The sequence below is a fragment of the Phodopus roborovskii genome, unplaced genomic scaffold (genome assembly GCF_943737965.1).
Source record: "Phodopus roborovskii unplaced genomic scaffold, PHOROB, whole genome shotgun sequence".
NCBI lineage: Eukaryota > Metazoa > Chordata > Mammalia > Rodentia > Cricetidae > Phodopus > Phodopus roborovskii.
The window spans coordinates 16,175,581-16,197,144 of record NW_026126413.1 but is presented as its reverse complement, the minus strand read 5'-3'; the positions used below and the strand labels follow the sequence as shown (position 1 = coordinate 16,197,144).

General features: G+C 35.4%; 1 protein-coding gene across 1 annotated transcript; it reads right to left on the bottom strand.

Moving 5' to 3' along the window:
* Window positions 1-253: 253 nt before the first annotated feature.
* Cenpk (centromere protein K) lies at window positions 254-21,302 on the bottom strand. The gene is made up of 9 exons (XM_051182885.1): window positions 21,168-21,302; window positions 19,619-19,675; window positions 17,112-17,184; window positions 12,185-12,231; window positions 8,672-8,754; window positions 8,490-8,588; window positions 6,737-6,863; window positions 3,674-3,727; window positions 254-493 (listed from the first exon to the last, which is right to left on the bottom strand). The coding sequence occupies exons 1-9, from the start codon at window positions 21,300-21,302 to the stop codon at window positions 335-337; spliced, it is 834 nt and encodes a 277-aa protein (XP_051038842.1). The 3' UTR covers window positions 254-334.
* Window positions 21,303-21,564: the final 262 nt, after the last annotated feature.

Here is a 21,564-nt window from a genome sequence, read left to right as displayed (position 1 = left end):
GGTCTAGAGTATTCTTACTTGCATTCTTACCCACACAGTTTAAAACTTCAACATACTGAATGAATTGAAAAGTCCCATTTTGAACATGTACAACAGCAATATAAGTCATTTCACAAAACAAAGATGGACAGGGTATGGTGGTGAAGATTTATAAACCTGGTTAGAACTCAGAAAACCCAATGCCAGCTGGGATTCATTAGCGTATATTTTGAAACAAAAAAGGAAGATGCACTATGCCTTTGATTTGCAAATAATATTCTTTATTTAAATAGTTGTGTGTTTTCTTTATCCATGGATAAGAAGATTCCATATTGTGTGAAAACAGACCACCATTTTACTGATGGAAGGCTTCTAATCTTATCCGTGTTGGATCTTCTGGATGTCGCAAAGCAATTCCATTCCGCAGAAGCAGCTCAATATATGGTGGCCAAAAGGAATCACTAATTTTAACATATGGATCATGTGGAACATCAAACATTCTATTTATAAGCATCTAAGAAAAAAATTATTAAAAGTGAACTTTTTCTGGAAAAAAAATCTACATACTTTCATAAAACATTCAAGTATCTACCAAAACACACTATTCTCCTTGAACCACTGTTCATAAACATTACTTTCATGTACTTAAGCAATATCTAATCTTAAAGACTATATTGTTTGATAGAATATGTATGAAAATGAAAACATTTCCTAAAACCTGCCTAAGAATATTTACAACTTTCCTACTGCTCTTAATAGAATTCCCTTAGCACAAGGGCAAAAATCGTAAGAATTAAAATTTATATAGATGAGGTGTAGAAAACTTAGCTAGCTACGTAAGGAAGGCCTTGGGTTTTATCCCTGTCACTAAAGGGGAAAAATATTAAAATTTGACAAACGGCACAACATATTTCAAAAGAAAGCTAGCAAGAGTCAATACTTGGAGGAGAAAAGCCATCAATTCAACCCCTTAAAACATCTATTCTTCAAAATAGTTAAGTTAGCCATCATTATTCTCTTCACTCTCTCCGTTAATGTCTCATTGCTTTATCAAGAATGCCAAGAATGCTACCAGGTCATGGTGCACACCTTTAATCGCAGCACTGGGGAGGCAGAGGACAGGCAGATCTCTGTGAATTTGAGGCCAGCCTGGTATACAAAGTGAGTTTCAGGACAGGTCCCACAGCTAGAGAACCCTGTCTTGAAGACAAACAAACAAAACAACACCAAAAAGTCAAGAGCTTACAACCAAATTTGAAGAACTTTGAGTGCACCTTTTCCCAAACCATATTCCACATGAAGTGGTGTCTCTTATTAGGTTCTAAGGTATTGAAAAAACAGGATTACCCCCTAGGTGAGCATCAACAGATAAGTTAAAGGAAATATATATATATATATATATGTGTGTGTGTGTGTGTGTGTGTGTGTGTGTGTGTGTGTGTATACACACACAATATAATTTTATTAATCTATAATAAATGAGATTATGCCATTTACAGAAAAATGAAACTAGAGAATATCATGTTAAGTGAAATAAGCCCAACTTAGACAGACAAAAATCCTGTTTCCTTTATGCAGAATCTAGATTTAAAAGGAGCATAAGTGTGTAGATGTGTGTAACTATGAATGGTGTGAAAGCATCCTAGGGAGAACTATACTGAAAAGAAAGAAACATGGAGAAGAGGACAGAAGAGAGTTGATAAGGGCAAGAAAGACAAAATAAGACTATTTGGTAGAAAGGAAAACAAAATAGTAACTGGGGCAAAAATGAGCAAGGCACAATGATACATGAATGTGAAAATATCATACTCAAACTTATTATTTTGTATGTTATCGACAATTTTAATTAAAAAATAAGAGAAAAGAAAACCAAGTTTTGTCATCACCAGAAAGTTAAGAGAAGCTAGCTAATGGGATCTAAGAATCAATGGTCTTCTACAAACCAACTGGCATTTGCAGAGATATTTCATACAGCAATAACATTTAATTATTTGAAAACTATTGCTTCATAATATATGGTCAAAAGGCTATATGTCTTTTATTATTTTGCCTCTTCATCTACCTCCCAGTGCTTTAACAATTTATGTAATTAGAACTTAGAGGGGTTAGGGATTGCTTAGGTACACATAATTCATGACCAATCATTAATTGCCAGGTAAAAATTCTAATTAGATATTATTATTTTAAGCATTATGAAAAGGCATAATTTATACAAATACAAAGTTTTGTAAAAGTGACTAAAGTAACCTTTCAAGCTCTAATCTTAATCATATATCATAATATCAATATTTAAAAATGAAATAAAAGTGTTGACTACCAACATTTTTCATTCCTAGGGAATGAAAAGCTCAGAATCTCCTTTAAGTATCATGTTAAAGAAATATTTTCATATTTTAGAGTAGTTGTTTATTTTAATACAGTTTAAAAGGTCATAAAAGCTGTACTCAGTGTTACAGCATTTGTCTATGGTAAGGATTTGCATTCCATCCCAATGCCACAGAAACTAAACAAATAAAATATTATTTTACATTTCTACTTTTTATTAGATTACATTAATTAAAATTCTAATACAAGATAGTAGAAATATGCTGAAAACTCATTTAAAATGAGTATGTTAATTTTTCCACTAAACTGTACCTTACCTATTATTTATTTTTGTCATTGATATGAACTGCAGAGACATATTTCATTTTCTAAGTTTTATAATGAATCCATATCATTAAAATTTATAACCATATATTTCAGATAATATTTTTTCTTTTTAGTTTTTCGAGACAGGGATTCTCTGTGTAACGCCCTAGCTGTCCTGGAACTCACTTTGTAGACCAGGCTAGCCTTGAACTCACAGAGAACTACCTGCCTCTGGGATTAAAGGCCTGTCCCACCATGACCCAGCAAAATACATTATATAAAAAAATGTTTTCAAGAAAAGAAAACAATTACAAAGCACACACTACTTACTTTTCATAGACTTCTCTGCCTAAGGTTTTCTAAAGCAATTCATATATTTAATAACCTGGTCAAAGTTTAAATTCATTTTTGCAATGCCAAAGATATCTATTCATAAAACAAAATAAAAGCTAAACTAAAAAGGTTAGACTTAGTCTTTCCACTGTAATAAAGGAAGTATTTACATAAGGAAAAGTTTTTATATTCATTCATATATTTTAGGTACAGGACTGAGTTGTAAACTAAAATTCTATCGGAATAACAGCTCAAGACAGTAGGCTGCAAATAGTAAATGAAGTAAGAAACTCTATTAAAGAATCAAATATTCTTTGGGTTTTTTTATTTTTTATTTTTGTTTGCTTGCTTGTTTTGGTTTTTCAGGACATGATTTCTCTATGAAACAGTCCTAGTTGTCCTGGAACTTGCTCTGTAGACCAGGCTGGCCTTGAACTCACAGAGCTCCACCTGCCTCTGCCTCCCGAGTGCTAGGATTAAAGGTGAGGCACCAATACCACCCAGCCTTTTTGGGTTTTTTTGTTTTGTTTTGTTTTGTTTTTTTAATGTGTAGCACAGGCTGACCTCAAATTTGTGATCCTCCTGCCTCTGCCTCCTTCAACAAATCCTACTGGTGTACGCCACCACAACCATCAAGAATCAAATATTCTTAATAGAAAATCTAGGTAGCATTTTTTGTCATTAAGTCTAATTGTTCACTGAAGGGATAGCTCTAACAAAAAACACTTACCTCTATCATTTCATTTAGTGTTATCAGCTGTGCATTTGATTCTTGAGTGTTTTTCTTTGAGAAATGTAAATAATAAAATAATTAATATTGGCAGAAATCGAACTATGTATTACAAGACAAAACCATTTCTTAGTTATAATTATAGAAGGTAATTAAAGTCAAATTCTGACAGTAAACAACTTTATAGTATACGTTAGATCCTTAAAAACAACAGAAAAATCTTCTAAGACAGTGAAAAGCCTTTATAGTTATTATAAGATATGATCCAAGCTATCCACAAACATACATTTTATTACACATATTGTACATAAGAATATAAAATAAAGTAATATGTTTGAACCAGACAAAAATTCTCCAAGCAGATAGTATTCTATTACATTTCAGAGAGGCTTCTAAAGGAGCCTTCCATTCCTTGTAACCTCCCCATAGATCTCAACAGTTCCTAACATGAACTCAATTCACTGAAATTTTTCCCTTTAAATAACACAGAATAACTCATTAAAAAATTGAAAAATAGTGACTATAATACTCAAGTGTTTTTCATATTAATTCTCCTTAGTTCCTTCGACTCTTTTTCTCAAGACATAGATTTGAGATCCCTCATAACTATAATTAAAGTTAGAAATTAGTCTCCCAAATGATCTAAGTGTGATTCACCCATCAAGAATAAAATAATACTTGCTTTGATAACTGCAAATGCTATTCATTAAATTTCTGGACATCCATTTAATCTTGCCAACTGCTGAGCATTACATCACCTACAATCCCAAAGTACTGGGCCAAGCATGGCACTGGCATGTACCATCAATCCCCAACACTTGGGAGGAAAAAGCAGTCACAACTTCATGAGTTTGAAGCCATCCTGGTCTATATTGTGAGTTTCAGGCTAGCCAGGCTAGATTACATAGTAAAATGTGAAGGGGAAAAGGAGGAAGATGGAGAGAGAAAATGAACAGAGAACAAAACAAAATTATTCCTTTTTTGTTGTTTTTTTCGAAACAGGGTTTCTCTATTAACAGTCCTGGCTGTCCTGGAACTCACTCTGTAGACCAGGCTAGCCTTTAACTCACTGAGATCTGCCTGACAAAATTATTATTGAAGTAAAGATAACTGAGTAAAGCTGGATCTCAAAATCTAACACCTTGCTAAATAAAAGAGAATAGTTAAAACACTATTATTAGTGGAGAAAGCAGTTACAGAACTGACTAGCAAATAGCAAGACATGATTCAATTTAAATAGCTTTGCTGAAGTCTCAGAAATTCTTTTTTTTTTAATTATAAATTGTTTGGCCAATGGCTCATACTTCTTTTTGGCTAGCTCTCTCTTAATTACTCTTTTTCTTTTTTGAAGATTGATTTGTTTGTTATGTATAGTGTGCTGCCCGCATACATTTCTGCAGGCCAGAAGAGGGCAGCAGGTCTCATTACAGAAGGTGTGACTCACCATATGGTTGCTGGGAATTGAACTCAGGACCTTTGGAAGAGCAGATACTGCTCTTAACCTCTGAGCCACTTCTTCACTCCCCAGAAATTCTTTTTAAACAAATCATGTGGTTAAAAATGATTGGTTTAAGGAGCTGGGGAGATGGCTTAGTGGTTAGGAGTTAGGACTGCTCTTCCAGAGGACCTGGGTTCAATTCCTAGCACATGTGGCCCACAACCTTCTATAACTCACATGTATAGACAAAATACCAAAATGCATAAAATTAATAAATAAAAAAAGGCTTTATTACTGGCTGAAATTTAAGAACTGATAAAAATAAGTAATGAATCCAATATAAAATCGGTTAAAAGCTAAAATACACATACTTATCATGGTTTTTTGAGACAATATAAATACTGAAAGTAAAAAAACAACACAAAATTGAATAGGGGTAAACATGGAAGAATGTGAATTTTCTCATTTCCATATCATTAAATTCATACTACTTAAAATTGAGGGATGAAGTTACACAAACTTAGAATATTGAATATTTTTCAGTTTGCTTTCTTTAGAAGTCTCTCTCTAGTGCTCAAATCATTTGAAGCGAAGAAATATTTACCTAAGTTTAACATTTGAACTTCATTTTTCTTCCATCAAAGTTAATTAAAATCACATTTATCATTCATAGTATACTAACAAGTATAAAATTCCACTGCTCCTATTAGCCATCAATGTTTCTACACATACTGTGTTTAGAACAATGATTCCATTTCAGTAAAAAACATGTTAATGACTCAGTAACATGTTAATGCTCAGCAGAGTTTTTAGCTTTCTTTTTTGTGTTCATCATGAAGTTGTGCAGTTCATTGTTGTAAGTGGAATTATTTAACTCGAATAATTTGTGTTTGTGCTGAACCTCAGAAAAAGTTATGTATGCAAACAGAACCATAACTAGGAAATAAGTCATCAGGGTAGGGGCCAAACCCAAAATGAGGTAGGTAGATAGGTAGGTAGGTAGGTAGGTAAGTAGGTAGGTTGTGTGTGTGTGTGTGTGTGTGTGTGTGTGTGTGTGTGTGTGTGTGTGTTCTGTAATAGGAAGACAGTGAGAACTTAAAAAATTCTTTTGCTCCCTGCACGCAGAACAGAATGAGAAGGTGCCAACTCCCAGGCAGGAATGGATCTCAACAGGAACTAACTCTGATAGTACTTTGATCTTATACTTCTAGACTTTAGAGAAAAATAGAATTCATTTTTATGCCAGGGTCTCTGGTATTTGGTCATGGCAGCCCACTAAAACAGTATCAATGCTGGCCAGATAAAGAGAAGCAGAAACAGACAGAGATAAACAGATGTGGTGGAAGGAAAAGGAGAATCCCACACACAAGCTGTGCAACATAAGCATGTGCACACCGTGTGCACACACCATATGCATACAAATAAATAAAATGTAAAACTTGTAAGCGTGCTTTTAACCAACTCCATTTTATTAAATGGTAAAGGAGCCTTAATTTTTTAATAACTATGATAAGATGAAGGTGTATTTGTGTATGTCTCACTACGCCTTCATTCCTTTGCTTCTGTTTACACACACAACAGTTATAATGATAACAATCTAAAAGAATACCTTGTCTAAAACTTACCTTTTTCTTTTTAATAGTTCCATCAGGCAGAGGAAAATGGTCTTCTAAAAACTCACCCAAGGTACATAGGAGCTTCTCCTTAAACTCTTTTATACTAAGCACCTTAGCTTTCAGCTCATTAAAGATTCTAACAATAAAAAAAATAAGACAAATGTTTAACTGATAAAATACATTAGGGCATGCCTCTGTTTATACATGAAGCTGATCAAAGCTGTTGAAACTTCATTTGATCCACATAATTAGATAATATTCTATAACATGTAGTGAAACTAGTATAGCAAGTTAAATATTCAAAAAACAAGAAAGAACCAATAGCTGGCAAAAATTAGGACGAGTGTTACGATTCCTAGTAAACTGAGCCACTTTTTTCAAATTTAAGTTTTTATATTCTTGTGGATTTCACACAATGCTTCTCGATCCCACTCATCTCCCCATCCCTTCCCACTGCCCTCTACCTTTGTAACACCACCCCCCAAGATAAACTTTAAAAGAAAAGAAAAAGTCTTGCTGTGGGAACCGTGGCAGACACAGTGACTCACACAGTCCTTTACCCATATACTGTTATGTGCAAGTGTTCACCGAATTGAGTCATTGGTGGTTTGAGGTCTCTAGTTTTGTTACATCGTCAATACTGGGTCCTCACTGGGGCTCCTCTTCTGTATCCTGTTGTTCTGTGTTATGGAGATCCCATAACTTTGGGTCTACAGGACAACCCCTTCATGTGCTCCAGCTGATCATAGCTGGGGTGGATGGATGGGATGGGCCAACTCTGGTTCTAGGTCTGGGTGTTGGCTGGGTTGGTCAGCCCACCACCTATCCTTCATCCTCAATACCAGAGTAAACTCTCTAGTACTGCCCCAGCTAGTTCAGCCTTTGTAGTAAGCAGCAAGGGGTGGGGCTGATTATCCTGCCCTCATGACCTCTGGCTTGACTTGCCCATACTTAACACTACTGGGCCAGCTCTACAGTGTTGCCAAGTGGAGATGTAGGGACCACTCTGCATAGTGCTACACGTGGTAAGAGACAGGGCCAACTGTCTCTCTAGTGACCTCAGGGGCTGTCTCCCACCTATCACGGGCCTCAGGGGCATGGGGGAGGGGCTTCTCTCCTTTGCCCACACCACCATATGGTAGATGAGAGGCCAGCTCTACTGTGTTGCCCACGTAATGTACAGGGCCCACTCTCCTAGTTCTGCATATGGTAAAGGGGGGGGGGCATTTCCTTCTCCCTCACCACCACATAGCAGACAAAGGATGTGAGGCCAGCTCTCCCACTCTCATGAAACCAGGACAGGCTCACCTGTGTCCCCATCGACAGGATCAGCACAACTATGGTACCCAGGTGAGGTTCAGGGTTTGCTCTCCTGAGTGGTACAGGCAGCCAGGCATGAGGATGGGGGGAGGGTGGGAGCGGGGGCGGGGATCTCTGCCCTGCCCAAACAACAGATGAGAAATGGTGCCAGCTCTCCCACATTTATGCCCTCTGGAGGCTCACCTGCACCATCACCGGCAGGGGCAGCTCTAAATCGTCCAGGTGAGGTTCAGGGATTGCTTTCCAGAGCGCTACAGCTGCCACAGATGGTGGTGTGGGGGCGGGGAAGGGAGGGCTCCCCCTTGTTCATACCACCATATGGGAGATGAGGGACAGTGGGCAGCTTGAACTGGGCCACCCCTAATCTACTTTAATATGAAAAATACTTTCTCAAAAAAAAAAAATATCTGTTTGAAAAAATCTGGAACACAATATTAAGTACCTTGATTCAGAAAATGTCACAACTTGGTTTTTCAAATCGCTGTGCAATATGTTAAGAGATTTCAGGATTTGTTGCTGTTCATCCAACCACTGTTGTTCCCTTTAAACATGGAAAACAATACAGTCAAATACAAATTTCAGTGCCAACTCTGTATCAGTGATTAACAGAAATTAGAAGTTTACCTTTCTAAGTCTTCCTTTAACTTTTCATTCTTTGATTGAATAGTAGATACTACCATTTCAAGATTGCATCTCAAATTTTGGAACTAAAATAAAAAAACTGCAAGTTAGTGATAAGCCTTTTGGCTTATACATAGTTTCGTTCCTGAATGATAATGAAATTGATCTATAATAACTCAATGTAAAAATGGATACCAGAAAGAATTTAAAATGGTAAATATACAGCACCCAGGTGGTAAGTTTTGTCGACACACCAATAATAAATATAAAATATAAGGAGTTTCAAGACAAATATTTTAATTTCAAACTAAAATTAAATTAGCGAACTATTTTTAGTAGACTAGGTCTCTTTTCTAACGAGGTTTAGTTCATTTTTTTTCTTCTGTTATTTATGTTTATGTGTGTGTGCCAGCATGCATGTCTCTATGAGGCTTGTCAGAAACTCTGGGACTGGAGTCCCAGACAGGTGTGAGCTGCCATGCTTGTGCTGGGAATTGAACCTGGGTCTTCTGAAAGAGCACTAACTGCTAAACCATCTCTCCAGCCCCTCTTCCCTAATAAGGGCATCTAAAACTAAAGGCAAACAAAATTAATATGATTCTTTCAGTATTGGTTCAGCCTGTTACTCAACACTCATGGATGAAGGAGGCCGGAATGCAGGTGTGAAGACAACAAAGCGATGCCCAGAAAATTAAAGAATAAACAACTGCAACATTGGTATATACCAGAGATTTAAAAAAGAAAAAAAATGAAATTGTAAGGTGCAAGATTGAGTTGTTGTGAGGCATTATAATGTGGAAAGCTGGCCAGATAACATGTAAGTACTAGAAGGGGAAAAGAAAAGGCCAAATGAAAGAAAAGAAAAAGAAACAAAGAAAGTTACTATCTAGTAAAAGAAAATTCCAGACAGAGCAAAATTTAAATTCAAAGGTACTGAGGCATGGATATGAGATACCTGACCAACACAGAAGGTCATGTAAAACAGATTTACAATAAACTTTGACCTCTTATCTAACACTCTTTTCTTGGAAGACTATATTAACTAGTATTGTATTCTCTGTATTACTAGAGATTCCACTAGCTTTTTTTCTAACTTTAAATCAGTTGTAAGTTACAGATATGCCAGATGTGCATTATAAATTCTAAAGTAACTTAAAAAAAAATTAAGGAAAGAAATAGTAATAACTATTAGTAACTAGTAATCTAATATTATAATAAAATGGCTTTTAAAAAAATACAGGTTAGAGAGATGGCTCAGTGATGGCAGCACTGGCTGCTCTTCCAGAAGTCCTGAGTTCAATTCCTATCAACACAGGACGGCTCACAACCATCTATGATGAGATCTGGTGCCCTCTTCTGGCCTGCAGGCAGAATACTATATACATAAGTAAATCTTAAAAAAAAAAAAAAAAAAAAAAAAATCAATCAATAAATCTTTAAAAATGCAAACTAAACCAAGAAAGGAGGAAAATAAGACCACAGAAAAGTAGGATTTGAAAAAAAATTAAGAGTAGATATTTTATCACTGTATCAATGAGATGAATAACAGGCTAAGCTGAACAATATCACATCAATTCTATATTAAGTACAGTCTAACTATGCAATCAAATTAGAAATTAACACAGAAAAGTAGGAAACTACAAATATATGGACAATAAGAAAATCTCTAATCTATGAGACAAGCAATAAATAGGAAATTGAGAAATTTTAATTTCAGTCATAAGTTACTGTTACTAAAATATAAAAACACATTAAAATTTCTAGGAGCAGGGCTGGAAAGATGATGGCTCAGTGGTTAAGAGGACTGACTGTTTTGTTCTACAATTCCTGGGTTCTATTCACAGCAACAACATGGTGGCTTACAGTCATCTATAATGGGATCTGATGCCCTCTTGTGGTGTGCAGGCGTACATGCAGACAACGAACCCATACTTAAAATACATAAGCAAACAAACCTTTAAAAAACATTTAGAGAATAACTTGTAGCTCTAAAACGTTGTTAAAAAACAAAGGAGCACTCTAATCTAGTTTTCTATCATAAACTTAAAAAAAAAGAAAAGAAGTAAGACTCTTAAGTTAAAGAGATGATGATGAGGAACAAAACTCAAAGAATGTGGGAGGGTGAAGGGACGTGAGGAGGACCAAGGGGACGAACACAATAATGCCCAAAGCCAGCTCTTTGAGAACCCTTAAGTCACTGCTTCAATAGACTAAAAGAAATCTGTTGCAATGGATTCAGAAAGCATGACAGTATTCACTAGCAATCCCTTCATTAAGATAAAAGACTAAGGCTAAGATGGGACTCACTGGCAGAGCTCCTGTCTAACATGCACAGAGCCCTCCCTAGGTTTGCTCTCTAACATCACAAAAACAAACTCTTAATTTTCCTCTTTCTAGTTAAACACATCTATGGTAAATCTACTACAAACTCATTCTATTTTTATTTTGCTCATTCTTGCCCACTGTTTCCATATAAGATCAAAAGGACTGGGTTCAGGGGGCTTCTAATTAGCTAAATACAAGGAGGAGTGGGGGTCTGGGATGGCAGCAAGCACACTTAAAACACAGAAGTTCCATACCCTTTCCTATACACCTTAATCTATACATCACATCTCTTTCATTTGGCTATTTAGCTGTATTTGTGTGTGTATGACACCTTTTATATTAAGTAAGCATATTTCTCTGAAAAAATCTCTAGAGTCTCTCTAGAAAACTACTCATACCTGAAGAGGGGGATAAGCAAATTTGGTGGTAATTAATTGGTCAGAAGTACAACAGAAAACTTAACTACTGTAATTGTCATCTTTGGTGAGACACAGTTTCATGAAATGAATGATCCATCAAAAAATTGAATTTTGAACTGAACTAGAGGACACCAAATTGACACCTGCTCAAGAACCATCTGCTCTAGAATCATCTAGAATCTTCCAAGGAATTAATTTCTGGTGAGGAAAAAGCTCCAAAGCATAACCTGTAATCCCAGCATGCCTAGGGCAATAGGGCAAACAGGAGAGTCCCCAGGAGCTACTGAGCTAGCAAAGCAGGCACATCCAGTGACAGACAACAAAGAAACCCTGTCTCAAACAAGGTAGACGTTTAGGACAATGAGGTTGTTCTCTGACCTCCATCCACATGCACACCAAACACTCTCACTCACACCAGGACAACTATATACACAAACAGCAAAAGCAATAGCTGGGTGGTGGTGCCACCTTTAATCCCCAGCACTCGTGTGTGAGCTCAAGGCCAGCCTGATTTACTGAGCAAGTTCCAAGAGAGCCTCCAAAAGATACAGAGAAACCCCTATCTTGGAAAACAAAAATGACGACAACAATAACAAAAAACCAAACAGCAAAAATAAAGAAAATTCAAATCTCTAAAATATTTAGTTCAATAAAACATGTAAATTTTAATGTGTTTTTGGAGTGGTTCAGCCTAATTCTTATGTCATAAACTGATCTAAAACAGTTCTATTTATAAATCATTTTGGAATACTATAAATCATAAATAACTCACCTCTTCTTTTCCTAATGTTACCAAAACATCTTCAGTCATGGGAGTTACTACAAAAATAAAACAAAAGTCAGTTATTCTCAAGAATTTGACTTTGTGGCTTTCCTAAGGTAACTCTTTTTCATTCTACTTATGTATATCTTTGCTCATATAACCCCCAAATTTATAACATTGGATAAATTTGGTATTTATAAATTTTGTTTTTATATCTTTTCCTTCCTAAGAACTTAAAAGCATTCTCAATAATGCTGAATGATAGACTCATCATAAGGTACTTTTCTCTTTCCATATGATCCTATGTACATGGACTTATATATGGAAACAAACATACACAAACACAAAAGGTTTCTTGTCATTGTATTATAAGAATACCACATCAGATATATATTATTTTCACCTAGCAGAATATCCATGGTATAAAATAATTCATCTAGTACTATAAGTAGTACTAGAATGACACTAATATGTTTTGGATAGGTGTATATAACAAAGACCCATGTGTTGAATGAAGGCTTGGGTGCCAAACTTTGGGACTGATTAGACCTAAGAGGAATTTCTGAGGTAGGTCAATAGAGAGGTGCCCCAAAGGCATTGGAACCTGGTACCCTTTTGCTTCTCTCTGAAGCCTAGCTGCCATGAGTTAAGCAATTTCCTCCAACTTGTACAGTCACCAAATTTTCTCTTGTCACAGGTCCAAAAGCAATAGAGCCAACCAACCACGGACTGAAACTTCTGAAATCAGGAGTCAAATAAACTTTAACTGTCCAAAAATTGTTCATTTATTCCAGACATTTTTCAGTGACAGCTGGCTAGCACAAGTACTAACTCATTTTGACAAATGAAATATAAAGAGTTCTGGAGACTGTTTACAATGTGAATATATACATAGGACTATACTTAGTGAAAGAATAAATTTTATGTGTATTTTGCCATAATTAAACATTTAGAAAACAGAACTTTGGGGAGACCTACAGGACTGTAACAAAAGATACAACATCATATTGCTGGAACTTCAGTAAAGGAGAAAAGGGTTAAGAGGAGACTGGAAAAATATGGAGAAATAGTGTCAGAAAGTTTCTCAAATTTTGCAAGATATAACCCCACATATTTAAGGAAGTGAACATCAGATAAGATAAACCTAAAGAGCCTATGCCACACAAAAGGCAATTTAAAAAAAAAAAAAAAAAAAAAAAAAAAAAACAACTTAAAAGCAGCCATGAGGAAAAGCAACAAAAACATAGACAGAAAACAATATTTTGCCTCACTTATAGGGGAAGAAATAAGAGTAAGTGCATCCCTCATTAGAAACCAGGAAGGCAGAAGCAGCATGCTGGTCAAGTGCCAAGTAAGAGAAGTCTGATTGTAGTCAGTGAAAATAGTCTTTTAGACTGATGAAGAAATAAAGATACTCACAGACTGGGACAAATTTACAGAAATTGTTATTTACTATAAACTATCAAAAAGAATGACTGAAGAAGTACTTGGAACAAAAATAATAAGGTCATATGCCTGATTGGTTTTCCCCCATGTCTTCTCATAAGACTTCCACAATCAAGTGATTCTTGGCCAAGAAACAAAGCAAAATCTTCCCATTCTCCAATGGTTCCAGATGAAAACTGAAACAAAATTAGGTACAACTCCAAGAAAAGACACTGGAGAACCAAGCTGAATCTGTAAAGGTTCACAAACCATGATAGGACTGTCTATACTAAATCACAGTCTTCATCAGTCCTACCAGATGGAATTCAAAAACATGGAGTAAGGGTTGGAATAATAGCTCAGTTGGTAAAATAAATGTCTTGCACTAGGACACAAGATTGATCCCCAGAACCCAGGTTAAAAAAAAAAATAAAACAACCACTGACCACGGTGGGAACGGTGGGATGTAATTATAATCCCAGTGTCAGGGAGACTGGGATAAATTCCTGGGATCCACTAGTCAGCTAGCCTAGTCTACTTGGTGAGTTCTAAGCCAATAAGAAACCCTGCCTCAAAAAACAAAAGTAGATAATATCCAAGGAACGACACCCAAGGTTGTGCAGTGACCTCTACACCCACTTGTACATAGGTATACCCAGCCACATGTGTGTATGCTCTCTGCACACACACACACACACTGAAGCTACCATGATTTTCTACAATCACAGGAAAATACATCATCCTCACAACTTGAGAAAAGCTTTGAAGTAGATCTAAACCTCTTGGTAGTCTTCAACGAGTATCTATTGTTTTAACCTTGAGATCATTAAACAGAGGACAGAACTAAGCTATGTTGATTCCTAACCTACAGGAACTTTAAGATTATAAATATGCTCAGATTCTTGATCTACAAAAACTGAAATAATAATGATCTTTTATAGAACTTTGAAAAAATCTAAAACTAAAAAAATTTAATAACGGTTTGAAGCTAGTCTTTAAGTCTGAGGTTCGTTCAACTTGTCTCTTTGTAGGTTTAAAAGTTTCAATGATGAAAGCATCACTGTTAAGAAACTAACAAAAAGTTCATCAATCATATTCACCTAATGGACTGATGAATGAAGCAGCAGCTAAGCTCAGTATTTAGTAACTGGCTATGTTTGAAATATGAAGAACCCAGGAGAAATTTAAAATGTATGTATCAGTCATCAAATATCAGTTCCTGAAGAACAAGGGATACTATGAGTTGAATATCTTAGCTAAAATCTAGGAGGTACAAAGATTTTTAAGTCCAATGATGCAGAGCCTAGTTTGGGCATATATGTGGAAGTTATTATGGACTGGAATATGTTCTTGACCCCAAATTCATGATTAAAATCTAATACCAAAAATCTCAAAATGTGACTTTACTGGTAAGTAATTAAGCTAGCTTGTTATCACTGGAGTGAAGCCTAACCCAAAGAAAGTAAGACAGAGACAGGCACAGAGAAGCACATATAAAAACAACAGAAGATGACCCAAAGGTCCATGGGTTAAAGGCTCAATCCCCAGAACTACCTAACAAGGAGATGCTGTAAACCTTAAGGAGACGGGACCTTGTGGACAGTCATTGGATCATAGATAGCACGACTCTGGAGGAGACCATGGGACCCTGGTCTTCTTTTCTCTGCTCCAGGGCTAAGGACTGGAGCAGTTTGCTCTGTTGCATGTACATAACCACTGCCACCAAGCAATAGGTGCATCTAATTTAGATCAGAGTTTCTAGGGCATTTCTAGGTTACTTATCTCAGGGACTGCTTCAGTCTCATTGTACTCAGGAAAGCTGAGTACAATGGCCATTTAAAGTCAAGGAGAGCCCCCCAAAGAAGTCAACTTTGCTGATAACTTCATCTTAGGCCGTGTGATGGTTAATCTTTATTGTCAATTGTATAAGATTTAGACTCTCATGGAAGTAAATCTCTGGGCTGATTGTGACAGATTTTTCTATATGAGGTTAATGGAAATGGAAAGGTCCACCCTACATGTGTACATTACTGTTTCATGGGCTAGGATCCCAGATGAATAAAAAAGCAGAAAACAAATTGAGAATAAGCATCCATCTCTCTCTGCTTTATAATTGGACACAAAGTGACCAGCCAATTCTTGTTCTGTCCACCTTACTTTCCCTGCCATGATTGACTATATTCCCTAGAACTCTAAGGCAAAATAAAGCCGTCCTTCCTTAAGTTGCTTTTGACAGGTATATAACAATAAAATGGTTAATACAGACTGCTAGGTATCCAGAGCTATGATAAAATGGGTTTCCCATGTTTAGGTTACATATCCCATTATACTTTGTAAGATCCTTTGTCACAACCTTAGTAAACTAATTCAGAAGTCATTATTATAGATATAACACAAAAGCTTAAAATATAATGCAGATTTAGCATGTAAGACAACACCTGACTAAATCTAAGTGTAACAGTGGTACACACCTGCAGTTCTAGTACATGGGAGCCTGAAGGACAAACACTCTAAGTTCTAGACTAGCCTTAGGCTATGTTTACACAGCCAAAACCCTGTCTCTGAAAAAACAAACAAAACAATAACAGCTGAGTACACTACATTAAAGAATACCAACATTTTCAACAGCTGCATAAGGGATGCTCAAAAAAGGAAATATTGCTAAGAAGTTAATATAATCCTAAAATGGAAAATGTCTACACAGTTTAAGGCAAAATTTAAAATTACAACTGTATACTATATACCTACCTGAAGTGCTAAAATTAAAGGCTAACAAGTAGTAATGAGAATGTGAAACAATTAAATAATTGGCATGAATAAAGTAATGAAACCAAGGTTATAGTTCTTTATCTAAAGAAAAAGAGACAGCCTAGGACTGCTACCTGGAGAATCCCCCAAACTGGCACAAAGCATAACATAGAAAAGGGAGGCTAAAACTGAAAGTGGTTGTGGTGGGAGGAGTCAAAGGAAAATATTAGGAGGATGAAAACCAGAAGATAGATGGGGAAAAAAGACAGAGCAATATAGAAAACCAGATGCAAAAGTACATGCTACAGGGAGCTTAAACTTTCACAGTAATGATAATGATAATAATAAAATATCTACTAGTTAGGAATTACAACTGTAACATTTTAAGTCATCTATTCTTTAAATATAGGCAGAAAATATATTTGGCTTCCATTGGACAAGTCAAGAAATAGCATAAAAACTACATGTTCCCTATTCTAAAAGCATATAATTTTTCCACTGTGCAAGTGTCATTCATTAACAGTTCATGGTTTCTACTGAATTCAACACAAGGTTTTTGAGGGTAAAATAATCACTATAATAAAGTTGTCATAGTCCAGGTTATTATACATGTGTAAAAGGAAAGAAAAATGGAGTGGTTCCTAGTATCAATGACCATGGGCAATTTCAAGGACAGATAGATCATGTCATTATTGAGACCATTAATTTAATACGCCATTAATTTGTTTACAAAAAAACATAAACCTAAAAATGAGAATCTTACTTTCAGGTGTTCTTTCTTTCCAATGACCAAGTTCAGCAGTCAAACATTTCGCTTGCATAATAAGTAATGAGAGCTATTTAAAAAAAAAAAAAAAAAAAGGATATTTCAAGTATTTCTCATTGAATATTGATGATAACATAATCAACACCATAATGCTAATTCTAAAATAGGCAGTTATTGAAACAGCATCACCAAACAGATTCTACTACCATACTAACTATAGCTCATGCATGACTTTTTCAGAAGCTGGAGAGATGGCTCAGAGGTTAAAAGCACTGGCTGTTCTTACAGAGGACCTGGGTTTAATTCCCAGCACCCACACGGCAGCTTACAACTGTCTACAACTCCCATTCCAGGTGATTTGATGCCCTCACACAAACATACAGGCAGGCAAAATACCAATGCACATGAAATTAAAAAAGAAAAGAATTCTGCTTTATGACCAAAACTAAAAGAACCTAAGCACATAACATTTATTTCCTAAATATACCATAAATAAACAAAGACGCTAACATAGCAAGACATCTTCCCTGCTGAAGAAAAGAAAAACAGGATGCTAAGTCCTGCCCGAAATTTCAGTCCAATTTTCGTTAAATATGTTCATTTCCTCCCTGTGATCTTTCAAAAGACTGTAACTGCTTTTAGTCGTGCTGCAAAAAAGAAATGTAAATATTTGCATGAAGATAATGATCAGACTGGTTCCAGAGCCACATATAAAAAGCATTGTAAAAATACAATAGAGTTTACAAAATGTATATACCTTATCCTGAGGCAAATTAAGGTGAGTGTGTTTTGGTGTGATAATGTCAAATTTGATTCTGCAATAAAATTAAACAACCCTTTCTAATAATAAAAGAGCAATAATGTTTTGAAAGTAATAAAATATAAAAGTTTTCTCCATAAAAATGTCTAACTTTTTGCTTCGGAAAAAAAGACTGAGCCAGGTAGAGTGACAGCTTGCAAATCAGCACTCAACCAAGTTTAAGCCAAAGCAGGCTGCATGAGACCCTGCCTTTAAAAACACAACACAGAAAACTGAGTTTGAATGCTAAAGGTACAAAGGAACTATACATGCAGAAATGAGGTATCAAAGCAAACCAGAAACCACTACTTCTCAAAAGGCCTGCTCACAGCATCAGCCCTTGACTTGGAATGATTTCAAGATGGTTTCCAAACACATAACTCTTTAAGAGTGGCTTACAGTGCCAAAACTATTCTGGCTAGATACCTGTTTTACCTTCTGGTATTTTGACATCTGCCAGGTAGAGGATGCCTATATCACAGTTCACACGAAAAATTGTGGACACTAAGTTTCTCCAACGTTAGGCAATGCTTCACATCACAAATTGACAGGCTAATTTAAATCATTCTGTTGTGAGACAGCTCCTGAAAACTTTGTATCTCATTTCCTCTCAACTTTACCCATGCATCCTTCCCCTTTGCAGACTTGCCTGCATCCTTCCACTGTAATAAATCTTAGTTTATATAAGTTTATAGAAGAAGACTATAAACGGAATCCTGTGAGTCCTCTTTGAGAGTCATCAGACTCACAAATGAGCTGAGGACCTATCGCGGTAAATTCTCACTACAAGGACCTGTAACACAACAGACCACAGTATATTCTTTGGCTATCTGTAACTTAGGACAGTACATGTTTACAGGTATATAAACACTCCTCTCAGAGTCAATGCTTGGTGAACCGGATGGAAACCACTTGCATTCCTTTGTAGGTCTAGTGTCCAGTGATTCATATTCAGTAAGGTCTCAATTTCTACATTAAGGGAACCACATTTTCCCAAGAAAATGATAGGTTAATTAACACAATGCATTTTAAAAATGGTATATCCAGTTAGACCTATTATAGTATATAGTATATTGTATATGTACAGACTCTAAAACATTTTTATGAATACAAAAACAAAAAATAACATTAGAAGCTCCAATATTTGGTGCATCAAAGTTCACAATTATTTCTTTTAATGAATTAATCATTTTATTAATATGTAGCATCTCTTATTTTATCTCTTCTAATTAGCTATGGTTTGAAATTTATTTTGCCAAGTATAAGGATAGCATGTCTCTTTACATTTTCTGTTTCCTTGGTATTTTTTTCCCATCCTTGGATATTAAGTTTTGGGGTATCTGCTACATAAATGTGTTACTTAGAGACAACAAATAGTTGGTCATTGGATTTGTTTATTGGTTTTAATTTCTGGTCCGCTAAATTCAATCCCTGAAGCCTGTAAAAGTGGAAGGAAAAACAGACTTCACTAAGTTGTGCTCTGACCTCCTCCTACACACACACATTGTGGCATGCACACCTCCACCCCCTTTACACCCCCATCACATGCATGCACGTGCACATAAACACACAAAATAATTTTTAATTAAAAAAGAATATACGTACTAACAAAGTTGCTATGTTGGAATAAATATAAACAAACTTTTTTCCAAAAAAATAGTTAAGTTTGCTTACCTATTTTCTAGAACAGTATACAAGTTCATACCTGAGCGTCTGAGTTAGTGAGTGTCTCGGTTCCCATGAGTGATAATTTATTCTGACACTTGATTTAAAAAGTAAAGAGAAATAAGTGACATACTTGAAATCCATAGACAATTCCCTTCTCCTCTCTTTTTATACTAGCCCTATACAACACCCTTCTGTAAATATACATACATATACATATATACATACATACATAAATATGTGATATGAATCTATTTAAATTTAAGTTTTCACCCAAGAAGATGAGGAAGGTAGTCAAACAGGTTCCAAAGTAAGTTTATAAAAAGGAATGAGCAATAGTCATACATGTAGCTCAGTGGTAAAGCACCTATACAGAGCCTCTGATTCCTCTACCTCACCCTCCACAGTATAGTGACTACTAGATTAAAGAATTAACACACCCAGTAGCTAGCATGAATTATAAGCTACATAATGGAAAAAATGGGAGGCAAGAGAACAAGAAAGTATTGTAGAATAAAAACAAAATAAGTAATTAAGATCATAAATAAGCCTCCAAGAGACACTGTTTGTCTGACTTTAAAAACATCCAACAATGTTAATGATTGTATTTGGTAGGTAAAAATATGAGTAATTTAGTTCTTATTTGTCCTCATTTCTGGTTGCAGTAATTTTCTGCAAATTTTTAAGTTATTGTTAAATCCAAGTTTTTAACAGAGAAAAAATAACAAAAAAATGAATTATAAAAATTATCTAGTATGTACACTAACAATATACAGAACCAAAGATTTTGCCATATGACTTTTTTAAATACTTCATCTTTCCTGCCCTGACAGTTCAGTGAAAGAACAGGATGCTACATTCATAAAAAATGCATCCTCACTCCTGTTCTGACACTACTGAAGTATTACACATATCTGTGATTTCTATCATATACTATTGCATGCTAAAGAGAAAGTTTACTGAATTAATATAATGTATTAAGTGTCTCTAGTTCATTAAAACAAAGACATATGTAACTTCAAGCTCAATACTTGTATCCATATTTTACTCATAATTCTTAGTTATATATTATTTCTATGTTCTACTGGTCCAAAACAGGTATTAAAATAATTTGTGATTCCCTCTAATCTTACATTCATTAACTTCTGTGTTCTTTTGTTCGAACCTCCTTAAAAACCTTTTGATTCCTCCCCACCACCAGAAAGGGCTCCTCTGTGTAACAATCCTGGCTGTCTTGGAACTCGATTTGTAGACAAGGCTGGCCTTGGACTCACAGAAATCCATCTGCCTCTGCCTCTCAAGTACTGAGATTAAAGGTATGTATCACCACCATAATATTGTTAATGGTACATTATATACAATATTATGAATGACTATTGTACCTATAAGAAAAATAATCTCCTTGACAACCAGAACTACCTTTTTTTTCTCTTTCCACAGTTGATCTAGTACAAAGTTTCTTAAGAGAATACTTTTAGCTCTTAGGTATAAAATACATGTAACTTATAAAATAATAACTATAGGGAAACTAAGTTTATTAAGTGAGTCCTATATTAACTAACCTATAACTTTTATCAATTGATACTTACTTCTTCCATGTCTTTCCACATTTCTTCACATTGTTTAATAAGTTCTTCCTCGGTATCTATAACTTCTGTATCTGGAGTAATATCTGGATCTAGTTCTTGCTGAGTCTCTAACATAGCCTTTATAGTTTTCTTCATCTTGATGAGAAAACTAAAGTAAAGAAAGAATACATGCATTTAACAACCATTTGCTGAAAGTAGCAGTGACTACTAGACAAAAATCCATTGAGAAACATGAGCACACTACTGTTGGAGGGAATATTTTAGTACAGCCATTAGAGAAAAGAAAGAATATAGATGTAACAGCAAAAACTAGAAAACTAGAAACTACTATAGGATCCAGAATTTCCACTACTAGACATATAGCCAAACAAATGAAACCACTATTGAAAAGATAGCT